This window comes from Mesoplodon bidens (genome assembly GCF_964165515.1).
Source record: "Mesoplodon bidens genome assembly, chromosome: 5".
Lineage (NCBI taxonomy): Eukaryota > Metazoa > Chordata > Mammalia > Artiodactyla > Ziphiidae > Mesoplodon > Mesoplodon bidens.
In genome coordinates, this window is record NC_138161.1 from 131,797,729 (window position 1) to 131,814,230 (window position 16,502).

Sequence of the window (16,502 nt, forward strand, 5' to 3'; positions counted from 1 at the left end):
AAACAAACAGAGATGAAAAACACAGTAACTGAAATGGAAAATACACTAGAAGGAATCAATAACAGAATAACTGAGGCAGAAGAACGGATAAGTGAGTGGGAAGGCAAAATGGTGGAAATAACTGCTGAGAAAAAAGAATGAAAAGAGTTGAAGACAATCTCAGAGACCTCTGGGACAACACTAAATGCACCAACATTCAAATTATAGGGGTCCCAGAAGAAGAGAAAAAGAAAGGGTCTGAGAAAACATTTGAAGAGATTATAGTGGAAGACTTCCCAAACATGGGAAAGGAAATAGTCACCCAAGTCCAGGAAGCACAGAGCGTCCCATACAGGATAAACCCTAGGAGAAACACACCAAGACACATATTAATCAAACTAACAAAAATTAAATTCAAGAAAAAATATTAAAAGAAGCAAGGAAAAACAAAAAATAACATACAAAGGAATCCGCATAAGGTTATCAGCTGATTTTTCAGCAGAAACTCTGCAGGCCAGAAGGGAGTATCAGGATATACTTAAAGTGATGAAAGAGAAGAACCTACAACCAAGATTGCTCTACCCAGCAAGGATCTCATTCAGATTCAACAGAGAAATCAAAAGCTTTTCAGACAAGCAAAAGCTAAGAGAATTCAGCACCACCAAACCACCAAACCAGCTTTACAACAAATGCTAAAGAAACTTCTCTAGGCAGGAAACACAAGAGAAGGAAAGACCCACAAAAACAAACCCAAAACAATTAAGAAAATGGTAATAGGAACATACATATCGATAATAACCTTGATACAGATGAACCAGTTTGCAGGGCAGAAGTTGAGACACAGATGTAGAGAACAAATGTGTGGACACCAAGGGGGGAAAGCCGTGGGGGGGTGGGGATGATGGTGTGCTGAATTGGGCAATTGGGGTTGACATGTATACATTGATATGTATAAAATTGATGACTAATAAGAACCTACAGTATAAACAAAGAAACAAAAAACCAACTAATACTAAACTTTCTTTGGGTTATTTGTATGGAAATAAGTTAATATAAATGTTTCAGACATTACACGAAATTTCTAAATATCTTACATGTTCTGGTATAATGTTATAAGTCATAATTCTAGTTATTACTTTAAAATGTATATCTCAGAAATAACTAAATTTCCTTGTCAATTGCATTATTATGAACTTTCATCAAATCTTTAACCGTGGTCACTTTTAAGTCTTTTCTCATTTACAGATAGTTCTGGGTATACTCTGATGCTTTTGCAAAAATGTTCCTATAAAAGGGTTTCATCTTCAAGGAATTCATGGAAAAGACTCTGACAAGTACAGTTTCTGGTAACTGCCTATACTGCTGAACTGAATGAATAAGCATTTTCAGAACTCTAATGGAAAACTGATGAATTCATAAAAGTGCTAACAAAAGATCAAGATGAAAAAGAATTAATTACATGGGACTGAGTGAACTGATGAGGATGATTATAATTTTTGTGACTTTCTGTTTGAATTAAAAAAAAATCCCACAAGGACTCAGAGGCAAAAAATATACAAATCAATTTTCACTGCAAAGTAAAGGAGCTGTTACAGTGGAGGATTACAGGACTAAATGTCAATATTATGACATAATGTGAGTGTGTTTCATGTTTGGTAATTGCAATCATTGTTGCTTTTGTTGTGGTCATCCATTTACAATGCTTGGTGTCAGTTTATTTATCTCTTGTAAAAAAAATACAGTGTGTGTGTGTGAAAAGAAAAAAAAATAACCTTGAATGTAAATGGATTAAATGCTCCAACCAAAAGACACAGACTGTCTGAATGATACAGAAACAAAACCCATATATATGCTGTCTATAAGAGACCCACTTCAGACCTAGAGACACATACAGACTGAAAGTGAAGGGATGGAAAAAGATATTCCATGCAAATGGAAATCAAAAGAAAGCTGGAGTAGCAAACTCATATCAGATGAAATAGACTTTAAAATGAAAGCTATTACAAGAGATAAGGAAGGACACTACATAATGATCAAGGGATCAATCCAAGAAGAAGATATAACAATTATAAATGTTTATGCACCCAACATAGGAGCATCTCAATACATAAGGCAAATGCTAACAACCATGAAATGGGAAATCGAGAGTAACACAATAAAAATAGGGGACTTTAACACCCCACTTACACCAATTGACAGATCATCCAAATAGAAAATAAATAAGGAAACACAGCTTTAAATGACACAGTAGACCAGATAGATTTAATTCATATTTATAGAACATTCCACCTGAAAATGGCAGAATACACTTTCTTCTCAAGTGCACATGGAACATTCTCCAGGATAGATCGTATCTTGGGTCACAAATCAAGCCTCAGAAAATTTAAGAAAATTGAAATCGTATCAAGCATCTTTTCTGACCACAATGCTATGAGACTGGAAATCAATTACAGGGAAAAACCTGTGAAACCCACAAATACATGGAGGCTGAACAGTGCAGTACTAAATAACCAAGAGATCACTGAAGAAATTGAACAAGAAAAAAAATACATAGAAACAAATGACAACAAAAACACAATGACCCAAAACCTATGGGATACAGCAAAAGCAGTTCTAAGAGGGAAGTTTATAGCAATTCAATCTCACCTCAAGAAACAAGAAAAATCTCAAATAAACAATCTAACCCTATACCTTAAGCAGCTAGGGAAAGAAGAACAAAGAAAAGCAATGTCAGTATAGAAGGAAAGAAATCATAAAGATCGGAGCAGAAATAAATGAAATAGAAACGAAGGAAACAGTAGCAAAGATCAATAAAACTAAAAGTTGGTTCTTTGAGAAGATAAACAAAATTGATAAACCCTTAGCCAGACTCATCAAGAAAAAAAGGGAGAGGATGCAAATCAATAAAATTAGAAATGATAAAGGAAAATCACGACTGACACCACAGAAATACAAAGGGTTATAAGAGACTACTACAAACAACTATATGCCAATAAAATGGACAACCACGAAGAAATTGACAAATTCTTGGAAGGGTACAATTTTCCAAGACTGAACCAGGAAGAATTAGAAAATATAAACAGACCTATCACAAGTAATGAAATTGAAAGTGTAATTAAAAATCTTCCAATAAACAGAAGTCCAAGACCAGATGGCTTCACAGGCAAATTCTATCAAACGTTTAGAGAAGAGCTAACACACATCCTTCTCAAACTCTTCCAAAAAATTGCAGAAGGAGGAACACTCTCAAATTCATTCTATGAAACCACCATCACCCTGATACCAAAACCAGAAAGGTATCACAAAAAAAGAAAACTATAGGACAATATCACTGATGAATATATATGCAAAAATCCTGAACAAAATACTAGCAAACAGAATCCAACAACATATTAAAAAGGATCATACATCATGATCAAGTGGGATTTATCCCAGGGATGCAGGGATTCTTCAATATATGCAAATCAATCAATGTGATACACCATATTAACAAATTGAAGGATAAAAACCATATTATCATCTCAATAGATGCAGAAAAAGCTTTTGTCAAAATTCAACAGCCATTTATGTTAAAAACTCTTCAGAAAATGGTCATAGAGGGAACCTACCTCAATATAATAAAGGCCATATATGACAAAACCACAGCAAATACTATACTCAGTGGTGAAAAACTGAAAGCATTTCCACTAAGCTCAGCAAGAAGACAAGGTTGTCCACTCTTGCTGCTCTTATTCAACATAGTTTTGGAAGTCCTAGTCACAGCAGTCAGAGAAGAAAAAAGAAAAGGGATACAAATTGGAAAAGAAAAAGTAAAACTGTCACTGTTTGCAGATGACATAATACTATACATAGAAAATCCTAAAGATGCCACCAGAAAACAACTAGAACTAATCAGAGAATTTGGTAAGGTTGCAAGGTGCAAAATTAATGCACAGAAATCTCTGGCATTCCTATACACTAACAACAAAAAATCAGAAAGAGAAATTAGGGAAACAATCCCATTTACCATTGCAACAAAAAGAATAAAATACCTAGGAATAAACCTACCTAAGGAGGCAAAAGACTTGTACTCAGAAAACTATAAAACACTGATGAAAGAAATTAAAGATGAGATAAACAGATGGAGAAATATACCATGTTCTTGGATAGGAAGAATCAACATTGTGAAAATGGCTATAGTACCCAAAGAAATCTACAGATTCAATGCAATCCCTATCAAACTACCAATGGCATTCTTCACAGAATTAGAACAAAAAATTTTACAATTTGTGTGGAAACACAAAAGACCCTGAATAGCCAAAGCAGTCTTGAGGGATAAAAACAGAGCTGGAGGAATCAGGTTCCCTGACTTCATACTATACTACAAAGCTACAGTAATCAAGACACTATGGTACTGGCACAAAAACAGAAATATAGATCAGTGGAACAGGATAGAAAGCCCAGAGATAAACCCAGGCACATATGGTCAACCTAATTTATGACAAAGGAGGCAAGAATATACAATGGAGAAAAGACAGCCTCTTTAGTAAGTGGTGCTGGGAAAACTGGACAGCTACATGTAAACGAATGAAATTAGAACACTCCCTAACACCATACAAAAAAATAAACTCAAAATGGATTAAGGACATAAATATAAGACCAGACAGTATAAAACTCTTAGAGGAAAACATAGGCAGAACACTTTTTGACATAAACCACAGCAAGATCTTTTTTGACCCACCTCCTAGAGTAATGGAAATAAAAACAAAAATAAACAAGTGGGACCCAATGAAACTTCAAAGCTTTTGCACAGCAAAGGAAACCATAAACAAGATGAAAAGACAACTGTCTGAACAGGAGAAAATACTTGCAAATGAAACAACAGAGAAAGGTTTAATCTCCAAAATACACAAACAGCTCATGGAGCTTAATATCAAAAAAACAAAGAATCCAATCCAAAAATGGGCAGAAGACCTAAATAGACATTTCACTGAAGAAGACATACAGATGGCCAAGAGGCACATGAAAAGATACTCAACATCACTAATTACTAGAGAAATGCAAATCAAAAGTACAGTGAGGTATCACCTCACAGCAGTCAGAATGGCCATTATAAAAAAATCTAGAAACAATAAATTTTGGAAAGGGTGTGGTGAAAAGGGAACCCTCTTGCACTGTTGGTGGGAATGTAAATTGATACAGCCACTATGGAGAACAGTATGGAGGTTCCTTAAACAACTAAAAATAGAATTAACATATGACCCAGGAATCCCACTACTGGGCATATGTGCAGAGAAAACCATAATTCAAAAAGACACATGGACCCTAATGTTCATTACAGTAATATTTACAATAGCCAGGACATAGAAGCAACCTAAGTATCCATTGACAGATGAATGGATAAAGAAGATGTGGCACATATATACAATGGAATATTACTCAGCCATAAAAAGAAATGAAACTGAGTTATTTGTAGTGAGGTGGATAGACCTAGAGTCTGTCATACAGAGTGAAGTAAGTCAGAAAGAGAAAAACAAATACCATATACTAACACATATATATGGAATCTAAAAATAAAAAAAGAAAATGGTACTAGTGGCAGGGCAGGATAAAGACATAGACTTAGATAATGGGCTTGCGGACATGGGGTGGCAGGGGAAGCTGGGGCGAAGTGAGAGAGTGGCATGGACATATATACACTACCAAATGTAAAATAGATAGCTCGTGGGAAGCAGCCGCATAGCACAGGGAGATCAGCTCTGTGCTTTGTGACCACCTAGAGGGGCGGGATAGGGAGGGTGGGAGGGAGGCTCAAGAGGGAGGGCATATGGAGATATATTTATGCATATGGCTGACTCACTTTGTTGTACAACAGAAACTAACACAGTATTGTGAAGCAATTACACTCCACAGTAAAGATCTATTAAAAAAATACTGTTATTTTTCTTGGTGCACACATTTTTAATTTTTTCCCATGGTAATTCAGAATCTGATTAAAACTACCAAATGATGAAAGTCTTAGTGAAGAGGGTTGGAACCACTGAAAAATCTGAAAAGCTATTTTGGTAGAACGTGTACAGTAGATGGTTCCTGTTACATAGAAAAACAACTGCAAATTCTTGCCAGCAGGAAACCATCTAAATACATATTAGTTACCACATGAGGTAATAATGGGATGCACAGGGACTGCTTGCAGCCCCAGCAAGGATATTGCTGGTGTGCTGCTCCAGGATTTCTAGGGAGTTATTATTACTTAATATTTAGGAAATTATATGCCACAAATGTGCTAAGCAAAAATTAACAAGATCTTAGCCTTCAGGGAACATCCTATATTCTATGTGAGACAACATTCATACACAATTCCCTAAACGTTTACACATTAAAAAAAGACATGAATTTTCCTCCTGGTAAAAGGAGATTGTTACCTGATTAGAAGCTGTTTTGCTACTTTGTGATCTGAGTAGAATTAGGATGTCAATTCAGGTGGCTAGGGTTAGCTTATGATCACTGATCTTCCTTCTGTTTTTCTTAAAGAATTATAAGGAAACTCATCTTTTTGAATATTATTAAGGGCTCCTATAGGCTAGGATTTTAGAAGTCCTTCCTAGTGTAATAAAAAGAGCAAAATATCACAGACGTGAATCTTAATCACATTTTGAAACTTACTGTATTGTATCTTTGTTTTAAAAAGACAGTCAATTCTTAAGGTCACATTTTGACACTTCCCTCAGGCAGAAGCAGATAGCTAAGCTGTGTGAAGCATGATAATGGGGTTAAACAAAACAGTTTCTGTTGACCTTTAAAAGATGTATAATCTACCTCTTTGTACAGGAGTAAACTATAGCAGCATTCACAGCAATAAAAATATCAGTTGCAATTTATTTACATATTGTTTTATTTCATCTTCACAACAGCCCTTTGAGAGTGGCATTATATATATCTTCACTTTATGAAGATAAGGTTAGAAGGATCCTTTCCTCATAAAGACAAGGGAACTGAAGCTCAGAAAGGTTAAGCAAATTATCCAAGGTCAGACAGCCAGGAAGTTGCAGAGTCAGGATTTAAGCCTTGTCTGTTTTTTCCAAGGCATTTGCTTGTTGCATTATGCTGTACCACTTCTTCTAATGGAGATGCAGATTTTATAGGTGACAATTCTGATAGCTTTACTAGCATAAATACTCTTCTGTAGTTTTAGGATGTGAAAAATAAGAGAAAATTTCTGTCAAAATTATGTAGGTCACAGTTTCTCAAAATATAATGGAGACTTGAGCTTATGGTAGGGGATTGTTGGATAAACATTTGAATGTTCAAGACTGGAGTGTGAGACTGTCTCTTTGCTCCTTGCTGATCCACTCTCTGGAGGAAAAACTCTGCTTTAGACTAAAGACCTCATTTCCTCCTTCCCTCAAATGCAGATTGAGGGAAGTTCTAAGCCTTAACATACAGTCTGTTCTCTGCCTAGAGTATGATTTTTCATTGTCTTTGTTTGGCTAACTCCTCATCTTTTAGTTCTCAGCTGAAGCCTCCTTTCCTAGTATGGCCCTCCGTGATCCCTAGACTTGATCCGCTCCCCTGCAATTCCAGCTCTTTACTCTTCTTGACATCTGGTACACATATTGCAATTCTTTGTTCATTTTCTTCTGAAGGGGATGGGCCCTATCTATTTTTTCAGCATTTGTTATATGTAGATGCTCACTATCTATTTGTTGGATCAACAGATGGACAACTGTCTCCACTTAGAGGACATTCTCATCTTAAAAGGCTTAAAGGGATCAGTGCAGCATTTGGGGAAGATTCATGGAGTGATCAGCTTAGCCAACTCTACTCTAGGCCTTTGGGGAACCACTTTCCTTTCTTTCAGCCCTTCTCTCCATGCTTTCTCCTACCATTAGAGATAGTTGGGGACTTTGGGAGGAAAAAGGACAGAAGGACCACTCAGTCTGACTCTAGTCTGGTCCTTAATCTAAAGGAGCATGAAGAACCCTCATGGCTCACAATAGGTCTGGTGATCACCTGGCAAGAAGACTTGATATAATTTGGGACTAAAACTGTGTTGGGCTGGTAATAGAATATCCATTGGTTTGGCCTTTGGTCTATATATCACTTGTAAACCAGTAGCAGGTCAAATATCTGGCTAAAGAGTTGGGATTCAAGAGTCAAACCTATTTTTATTAGAGCAATAACTAAACACAAAATCTACCAGACTTGACATCTTAAGACTTGGGATTCAGGGCCAGCTCTGCCATGACCTATTTCTGGGGCCCTGGGGAAGCCATTGTCTTGGTCTTATTTTTATCTTCTCAGGTTTTTTTGGAGATGAGGATGAGAGCATACATGAGAGAGAATTTTCATAACTATAAAACATAAACTTACTCGTATTGTAGTTCATTCTGCTTCAGAAAGTCTTCCACAGTGAAAATATCTTCTGCTTTAATACGGAAGTCAACTGTACTGTGAGGTTTGATTTGTGTGACAGAATCTGGTTTCCAGAAGTCAATCTGAATAAGGAATAAGATGTATTGTACTTGTCACCTATAATTCAATGGGTGAATTATCACCAGCAAGCACACTATTGCTGTACTCCAATGAGTTATTTCAGTTATTTTCAGACTCAAATTATCCATGAAATTTCTTAAAAATCTCTCATTTGAATGAATAAGAGTTGGGACCAAGCAGTTAGATGTCAATAAATGTGTTTACACATACATACATAGCATTAATTGATTATGAACAAGCATGAAGAGCATATAATTGTCTCCCATAATGCTAGTTAATTGCAGTATTCTATAACTGCTGTCTTCTATTTATTGATTTTCTAGAACAGTTGCTTATTGTGATAGCAGTGTTTGTGGTAATGGATGTATGTGCTGAATGAATGATGCTGAATTAACTGTAGCCACAAAATTTAAAAGTGAGAAATTGAGCTTTCTCTTACTTTTTAATGGACTCATTTTATAAGTTTATCTTGGAACTCAGTGCTATACAAGTCATTGTAATGTGTAGAACCAAGAACATCCCTGACCTGTGGAGGATCCATCAGGGAGGAAAAGTGTATCTTTACACAGTGGTCATGTTGGAACCATGGCCAGAAACAAAATATTCTTGAGGATCCAATAATGTGCTGACATTTTCATTTGTTCAATTATTCATCAACCATTACTGAGGACCTACTATGTGCTAGGCTCTGTGCCTGAGACTAGGAATACACTAGTGAACAAATCAAACATGGGGAGAGTTTAGAGGAAGTTGTGCACAAAAGTAGTATGCCATATTTGATAATTCTAATGTTTTTCTTTGTGGATGTGTGGTTTCAGATCTCCTTTTTCCTTGGGAAAATATTAACCGATGACATTCCACCTCTCACAGGTCTCTGTTTTTCTGTTCTTTGCTTGAGCTGAGTAAAGGCCTAGAAACGTGAGGTGACCCTGACATTGGATCTTTCTCTGGCCTGTGTCTCACTCAATACTTGTTTAGATATTTATGCGCTAGTCTCAGGGTGAAGATGTGAGAGGTGGTGGTATTTAGGACCATTGCTTTGGAACTTAGAAGGGAGTTTGGGCAGACTTAGAGGTTGTTAAATAGAAACTGATGATGTAAGATAATAAGATGACTCAATTTTAGATATACCTGTGGAGAATCCAGGTGCCTATATCTTGTCCTGGTAATCTTTAAACCTCTGTAGATGTCTAGAGGGTACTGAATCATGAGTCAGGGTCATAGGGAGGGTCAGGAGAATGGGAGGCAGGGACATTAGGATTTCACAGGAGGGATTCCAGAAGAAATAGTGTGAGTATGGTTGTCACTAAGGTATTGAAAAGAGAGAGTACTGATAATTTGACAAGGATTGGCTGCAAAATGTGATCTATTGAGTCAAAGATGAGAGGATAAAGGTGAGAGGTTAAAAGATAGTGGAGGGGGACTTCCCTGGTGGTTCAGTGGTTAAGAATCCGCCTACCATGCAGGGCACGCGGGTTCGATCCCTGGTCAGGGAACTAAGATCCCACATGCCAAGGGGCAACTAAGCCTGCATGCTCTAGAAGCCCGCACGCCTCAGCTAGAGAGAAGCCTGCACGCTGCAATGAAGAGCCCGTGAGCACAATGAAGATCCTGCGTGCTGCAACTAAGACCCAACATAGCCAAATAAATAGATAAATATTAAAAAAAAAAAGGTAGTGGAGGAAGTATAAAGGCTTATCATGATAAAGACAGAGAAAGCAAGGGCTGGTAATGAATTCTAGTTAGCCAGCATTGTAAAGAGAAGGGCCATGAAGACAAGCACATTATAGGAGAAAGCATATTTTTAAAAGTTAACTCTGAATTTGTGTTCTTAATAAATGCCTGTCATTCCATGGTGGGATTGGAGAGGGAGGTGTATCTTTATTATAGACACAGAGGTTTAGAATTGGTAAAGCACATAAAGTCCTCCAAGCATCTGTAGGCAACTTAACAGTGCCCCACTCATACTTAACACTGGAGCCTTTTAGCGTGCTCGGGAGACTCCCCACTGCCAAGATCTGCATCTCTGTGGCTGAAAACTCCCCCAAACTGGAAAAAGCCTAACGGCTCGCAGCAGGCAGGAGGTGCCAAAGAAATAACTCTTTCCAGAGAAGTGCTTAACCAATGACCCTAGCAAGTTGATGTCTAAATATTCCAATTCTTTCATTTCTCAGGTGGGATAATTTTGATGCATGTGGTTTGCACCCTTTCCTGGAATTTCTCTGTAGGATTAAGCTCTAGTCATCCTCTGTGGTAGCTGGCTTAATAGTGCCCCTTTTGTTTGCTGCCCTCCCTTCTCTGTATCACTCCTCACTTGTCTACCCAGGCTCCCTGTACTTTCCAAATGAAATCTTTGCCCTTGAATCTTTGTCTAAGGGTCTGCTCTGGAAGAACCTACATTAAGATGGTAGCTTCCCACTTAGAGTAACAAATACCTGCACAATATCCTTGGTGATGGTTCTAATACAATCTTGAGTATATCTAGTACTACTTCAGAACAGCCTAATTGCCTTTTGGATGGTTTTCCTTCTGATATTAAGTTGAAAGTTGCCTTCCCTAATCTTCTAAACTCTTGTACAAACGTTTGTCCCAGCTCTGCCAAATATTGGGAGAAATATATATATATATATATATATATATATATATATATATATATATATATATATATATATATATATATATTTAAATGGGATAGAGAAATCTCATAAGCATGTTTGACAGAAGGCTTGCAGATGTAACCTGAGGTCCTGTTAAAACTCCAGTTTGACAAGGAGAAAATTGGTCAGCAAACATACCAACATCCAACACTATGGAGTCCTGCAAATATGTTGCAGACTTAGTAGCCTGGAGTTAGTCCCCAGTTCTTAGGAGAAACGGAGCCAAAAATCAGGAGCAACATTATAGCCTTATAGATGTTTACAATGCATTAAGTATGGTTACAAATAATAAACTTAAAATATTGGTACAGGGAGATAAATATAAATTTCGGTAATTACCAACACTTTGTGAATGAGACCTATGTTTAAAATATGGAAGTGGAGTAAAATATGTGATATGAGATATGGGGAATTGAATTATTATATGTAAAGGAGTTATAAAACTGAGGTTATAAAATTATAAATCCAGGAACCTGAGTGACAACCATTTGTTGGAAGATAAAGGAATATCTTTAAGTGATACCACTGTGGGAATGTCAACTTAATCAGCCAGCTGGCTAATACTTAAAGAGTCCTTCCTAAAATATATTACAAAACCAGCACAAAAGCGAGTAGGGTATTCACCTTAAATTCTTTTGGGAATAAGAAGGATTCATAAAAGAATAAATATTTGTGTTGGGGAATTTTGGTTCTTCACATATTTACAAAAATTTGTTTCTTCACATTACGTTTGACTATGAGTTGAGCATATGATAGACTCTTCATTTATCTTGATGGAATTTTCCTTTCTTATTGGAAGAGGAAATGACTTCTACTCTAGGCCTAGTTCCAGACAGCAGGGAGAAGCTTACAATCATAATGGAAGTGATGGGAGCATTGGAAGACTGTAACCAAGTTACCTTGGACATGTACCTGAAACTACAGAAACAGAGTTCAAGAAAGTACTGAGAAAAGAAAATAGGTTTTGTGGTGAATGTCTCCAATGAAGGAACAAGGAGATAAAATAAAACCCTTACTATACAATTACATATGGAAAGAGGGAGGCTGCTAGAGTCCATTGTGGTCACAGGTCTCTCCAATATATTCAACTTTTAAAAGGACATGTTCAAAAGCAGGGAGGAAGGACACATGGCCAAGGATGAATACAAAGACTAGATGCCCTTGTAATGATCTTATCAGGAAGGCTACAGTCCAGAATATGCTGCACTTGCAAGATTGCTAAGGAGAATAAAACTTTTTTTTTTTAACATCTTTATTGGAGTATAATTGCTTTACAATGTTGTGTTAGTTTCTGCTGTATAACAAAGTGAATCAGCTGTACGTATACATATATCCCCATATGTCCTCCCTCTTGCATCTCCCTCCCTCCCACCCTCCCTATCCCACCCCTCCAGGCGGTCACAAAGCACCAAGCTGATCTCCCTGTGCTATGCGGCTGCTTCTCACTAGCTAGCTATTTTACATTTGGTAGTGTATATATGTCCATGCCACTCTCTCACTTCTCCCAGCTTACCCTTCACCCTCCCGTGTCTTCCAGTCCATTCTCTACCTCTGTGTCTTTATTCCTGTCCTGCCCCTAGGTTCATCAGAACCATTTTTTTTTTTTTTAGATTCCATATATATGTGTTAGCATATGGTATTTGTTTTTCTCTTTCTGACTTACTTCACTCTGTATGACAGACTCTTAAGTCCATCCACCTCACTACAAATAACTCAATTTCATTTCTTTTTATGGCTGAATAATATTCCATTGTATATATGTGCCACACCTTCTTTATCCATTCATCTGTCGATTAAAAATCTTTTTCAATCATGTTGGAAATAAAATGAATAAAGAAGAAACACGCAGTCTCACTGCTTGGAGCTAAAGTATAGTGTTTGCAGCTGGAAGAGAGGAAGTAGCCAGATTGAACTCTTGTTTGGCTTTTGTCTTTTCTAAGGAGTTATACTGAAAGATGAAATTACCATAAGTAAAGAAATTTTCAAATATTATGATTTTAGCAGAAGAACCTTCTTTGGAAAGAGAACATTGAGGCCCAGGATAGATAAGTAGAGAGGGGATTAGTCTGGTAATGGAAATTGCATTCAAAATCCTGGATCTAATGACAGTAATGGTAACAAACGCTTACATAGTTTTTACTATATAAGTTCTTTCTAAGTGCTTTACTTATATTAATTCCTTTAAATCTCACAACAATCCTGTAAGGTAAATGCTCTTATTCTCCTTATTTGACAAATGAGAAAGTTGAGACCCAGAGAGGCATCCAAAGTCCAGCCAGCAAGTGGTAGAGCCAGGAATTGAACCCACGAAGTCTGAGTCCGGATTCTCTGCTCTTGACCACCAGAAATGCTGAACTTTAGGTAACTAAAAAAATACTGAGGATGTGATTGCAGAACTTTCTCAGCAATCTTGGAGGAATCAGAGCTTGAAGGGATCACTGAGGAGTGGAGGGGGCATGTCTTGGATTTCGTGAACAGGAAGACACGTGAATCCCAGAAGCGGGAGCTCCAGGGGCCTGGCATGGATACTGGCAAAGTAAACTGGAAGCAGATGGACTGTGAATATTCAGAAAAGGAAGCCATGATCCCTGGGAGCCAGCATGGTTTAAAGCAAGAATAAGTCAAGCCAAGAAAAAAGAAAAAAAAAAAAGAATAAGTCAAGCCCAATTAACTTCATGTTATTCTTGAAAGAGACCACTAGCCTGATAGAATGCTGAATCTGGATCTTAGCAAAGCATTTGACCAAGTCTCTGCATTTATATTCTTCTTTACAAGCTGGAAAGCACAGTGTTAGCTGTAGGTAACACCACAGTAACTTGGGTAGTAGAGCAAACTCATCCAAGGAGAGTTGGTTAATGAACCACTTTCAGTGCTTACTTAACACTGTGTCTGGCATATTGGAGCCTCATGATAAATAGGTATTAGATGAATGAACCATGAAGGGTGCCTCTAATTCTGTGCTGACCGCTGACTTACTTAATGTTTTTCCTTTATCAGTGACAAAGATAAAAGTCAAGAAGGCATGTTTATCAAACTTGCTGGTGATACAAAGTTAGGGCGAAGAATTATTTGGATGAGTGAATTAATTTTTAAAACTGTCTCAATATGCTATCAAGATAATTTTTAACAGAGTAAGTCTAAAATCCTGCATTTAGGTTAAAAAAATCAATTTGGCAAGTATAGAAGGAAGAATACCTTGCTTGAGGGTGATTCATGTGAGAAAAAAATAGCCTAATAGTTTTGATCGGCAGTAGCTTTACTATAAGCTAAGAGCATTCTAACTGTTCATGATGCTAAAAAGAATCTTAGGCCCCATTAATAAGTGTCTGCTTTACAAATGAAAGCAGGCAATGGTCCTACAGTATGTATTAATCAGAGCACACCTGGAGGTCCATTGTCAATTCTGAGAGCTACATTTTAAAAAAGAAATATAGACAGAAAGATTGAGGTATATTCAGAGGTGACAAGAATGATCAAGTGTCTGTAAACCAGTGCTAAGAGAAATGATGGAAGGCCTGGAAAAGATAAATCTTAGAAGTGAGACAGTATTTGACTCAACTAGGTCCAGTGGGTCAAAGATAGAGAAGGTAGCTTTCAGTTCAGTATAACGATTAAAATGATTTGTAAGGCAAATTTGCTACCTTGAAAAAGCAGTATTCCTCCTATCCTTGGAAATACTCAAACAGTTTTTATCAGGGCTAGTAACCAGGGATGCTGTTTCCACTGAGGAAGTTCAAGTTTGAGTGGAAGGCTGCAATAGATGGCTTTATATTCTCTTTCAATTCTAACCTTCTGAATCTGTTTCAGATTATGACACTCTTTACCCTCTTTTTTCCTCCACACCTTAAAAGCTAAAAAGATAACTATTAGAAAGATAGATGGATGGATGGATAGATAGATACTTAGGAGCTAGTAGAATATTTTGGTTTCTATACTCATGAAAAGACAGCATTGGATCAAGTAAACTACTGTGGTCAGCAATAGCTTCCTGACACACACACTATATATAATTAAAACTGTCAGTTTTCATCCCATATACAGTGGATTTTTAAAAATAAAGTAGCCTAGAGATTTTGGTTTCTTGAAAGTAAAAGTATGAAAATCACTCCTGGCTTTTTACCTTCTTTACCTCCTTCATGCCATATCATTAAGAGGGCCTGAATCAAGGTCATGAAAACTCAAGCTGTTTGATTTGGAATGAAAGAAAATCAAAGAGAACAGATGATACATGGGATGTGGAAATGAATATCAAGTTGGACAAAAGCCCAGTTTTCTGTAATATCCAAGCTGATCATTTTTCTCTTTTGCCTTAGAAGGGAAGTTACTGTACATTAGATGTTCTATGACCTTTGCAACAGTTTCAGCTCATTCAGTTATCATGCTCTGGCAGCTCTTTAAAAAGTTACCCTGGATTTATAATACTATAGGGCTTATGGCAATCTAATTTAGGCAGAAAAAGAAGGCATGGGGGCACTAAATGTTTTTCAAGTTTTTATTTCTTGCTACAAAAGTGCTATAGTTAATATTTCATGTCATTCTTCCTTTGATGGAATCATAGTGTAATCTAAGATTTTAAAATAAGTGTGAAGGAAACCCTATAGCATAGAATTGTTATTTACCTGCCTGGTGCTGGCCAACTCACGGAGTAAGTTGATGTCATTTTCATCTTCAACACTGACACGGAACACCTTCTCACTGAATGGTGAGATACAGAAGAAAGAGAAAATTTAACATTGGGTAATGTGTTCAAAGTTTTTGGCTAGCGAGGAAGGGCTTCTCATTTAAGGTGTCAGTCACTTACCCTTCAAAATGCTCACCAGAATGGTGAGCAGAGGCTAGGGTCCCAGTCACGAGAATCAAGAACGCCAGCATTGTGCCTGATTAGGTCTTTTGGTGGGTTTCACCTGCTTTTATAATCCGGGGTGTTCTTTGTTTTCTTCTCCTGATTGCAAATAATCACTATCAAGTCTTGATTAAAGGTTTTCCTGGCATTGTTGCCCTGGTAGCTGTGTAAAGTCTTCGAGTATATCTCTCTTAACACCTGTGGAAACAGAGCAAATAATCTGAAGTTCAGCCTGTCTGATTTGGATGTCAGACCTAGAATAGTCTGGAGGTAAAGGAGTTTTAAAATCTATTTTATAGCCTTTAACATTTTTTTGATTTGAGAATTATATAGAACAAAGTCTGTAGAATTTGACACCCCAGTCAAGATGTAGAACATTTTCATCAGCCTAAGAAGTTCCTTTGAGCATCTTTCCAGTCTATTTCTGTACTCCCCTCAGGCAACCACTATTCCCATTTCTAGCTTCATGCGTTAATTTTGTCTGTACTAAAACTTTATATAAATGAGGTCATATGGTATATATTTCTTTGTGTCTGGCTTCTTTCATT

At 37.0% G+C, this 16,502-nt stretch overlaps 1 protein-coding gene across 1 annotated transcript in view; it reads right to left on the reverse strand.

The window, feature by feature from the left end:
• Window positions 1-15,983, reverse strand: part of CPB1 (carboxypeptidase B1) — a gene marked incomplete at both ends in the record, with an annotated part of 39,461 nt that extends 23,478 nt beyond the window's left edge. The window contains 3 exons of the mRNA XM_081234216.1: window positions 8,332-8,456; window positions 15,731-15,806; window positions 15,913-15,983. Of these exons, the coding sequence (XP_081090342.1) occupies window positions 8,332-8,456; window positions 15,731-15,806; window positions 15,913-15,983 (272 nt within the window). The remainder of the gene's footprint in view (window positions 1-8,331; window positions 8,457-15,730; window positions 15,807-15,912) is intronic.
• Between the last annotated feature and the right edge of the window lie 519 nt (window positions 15,984-16,502).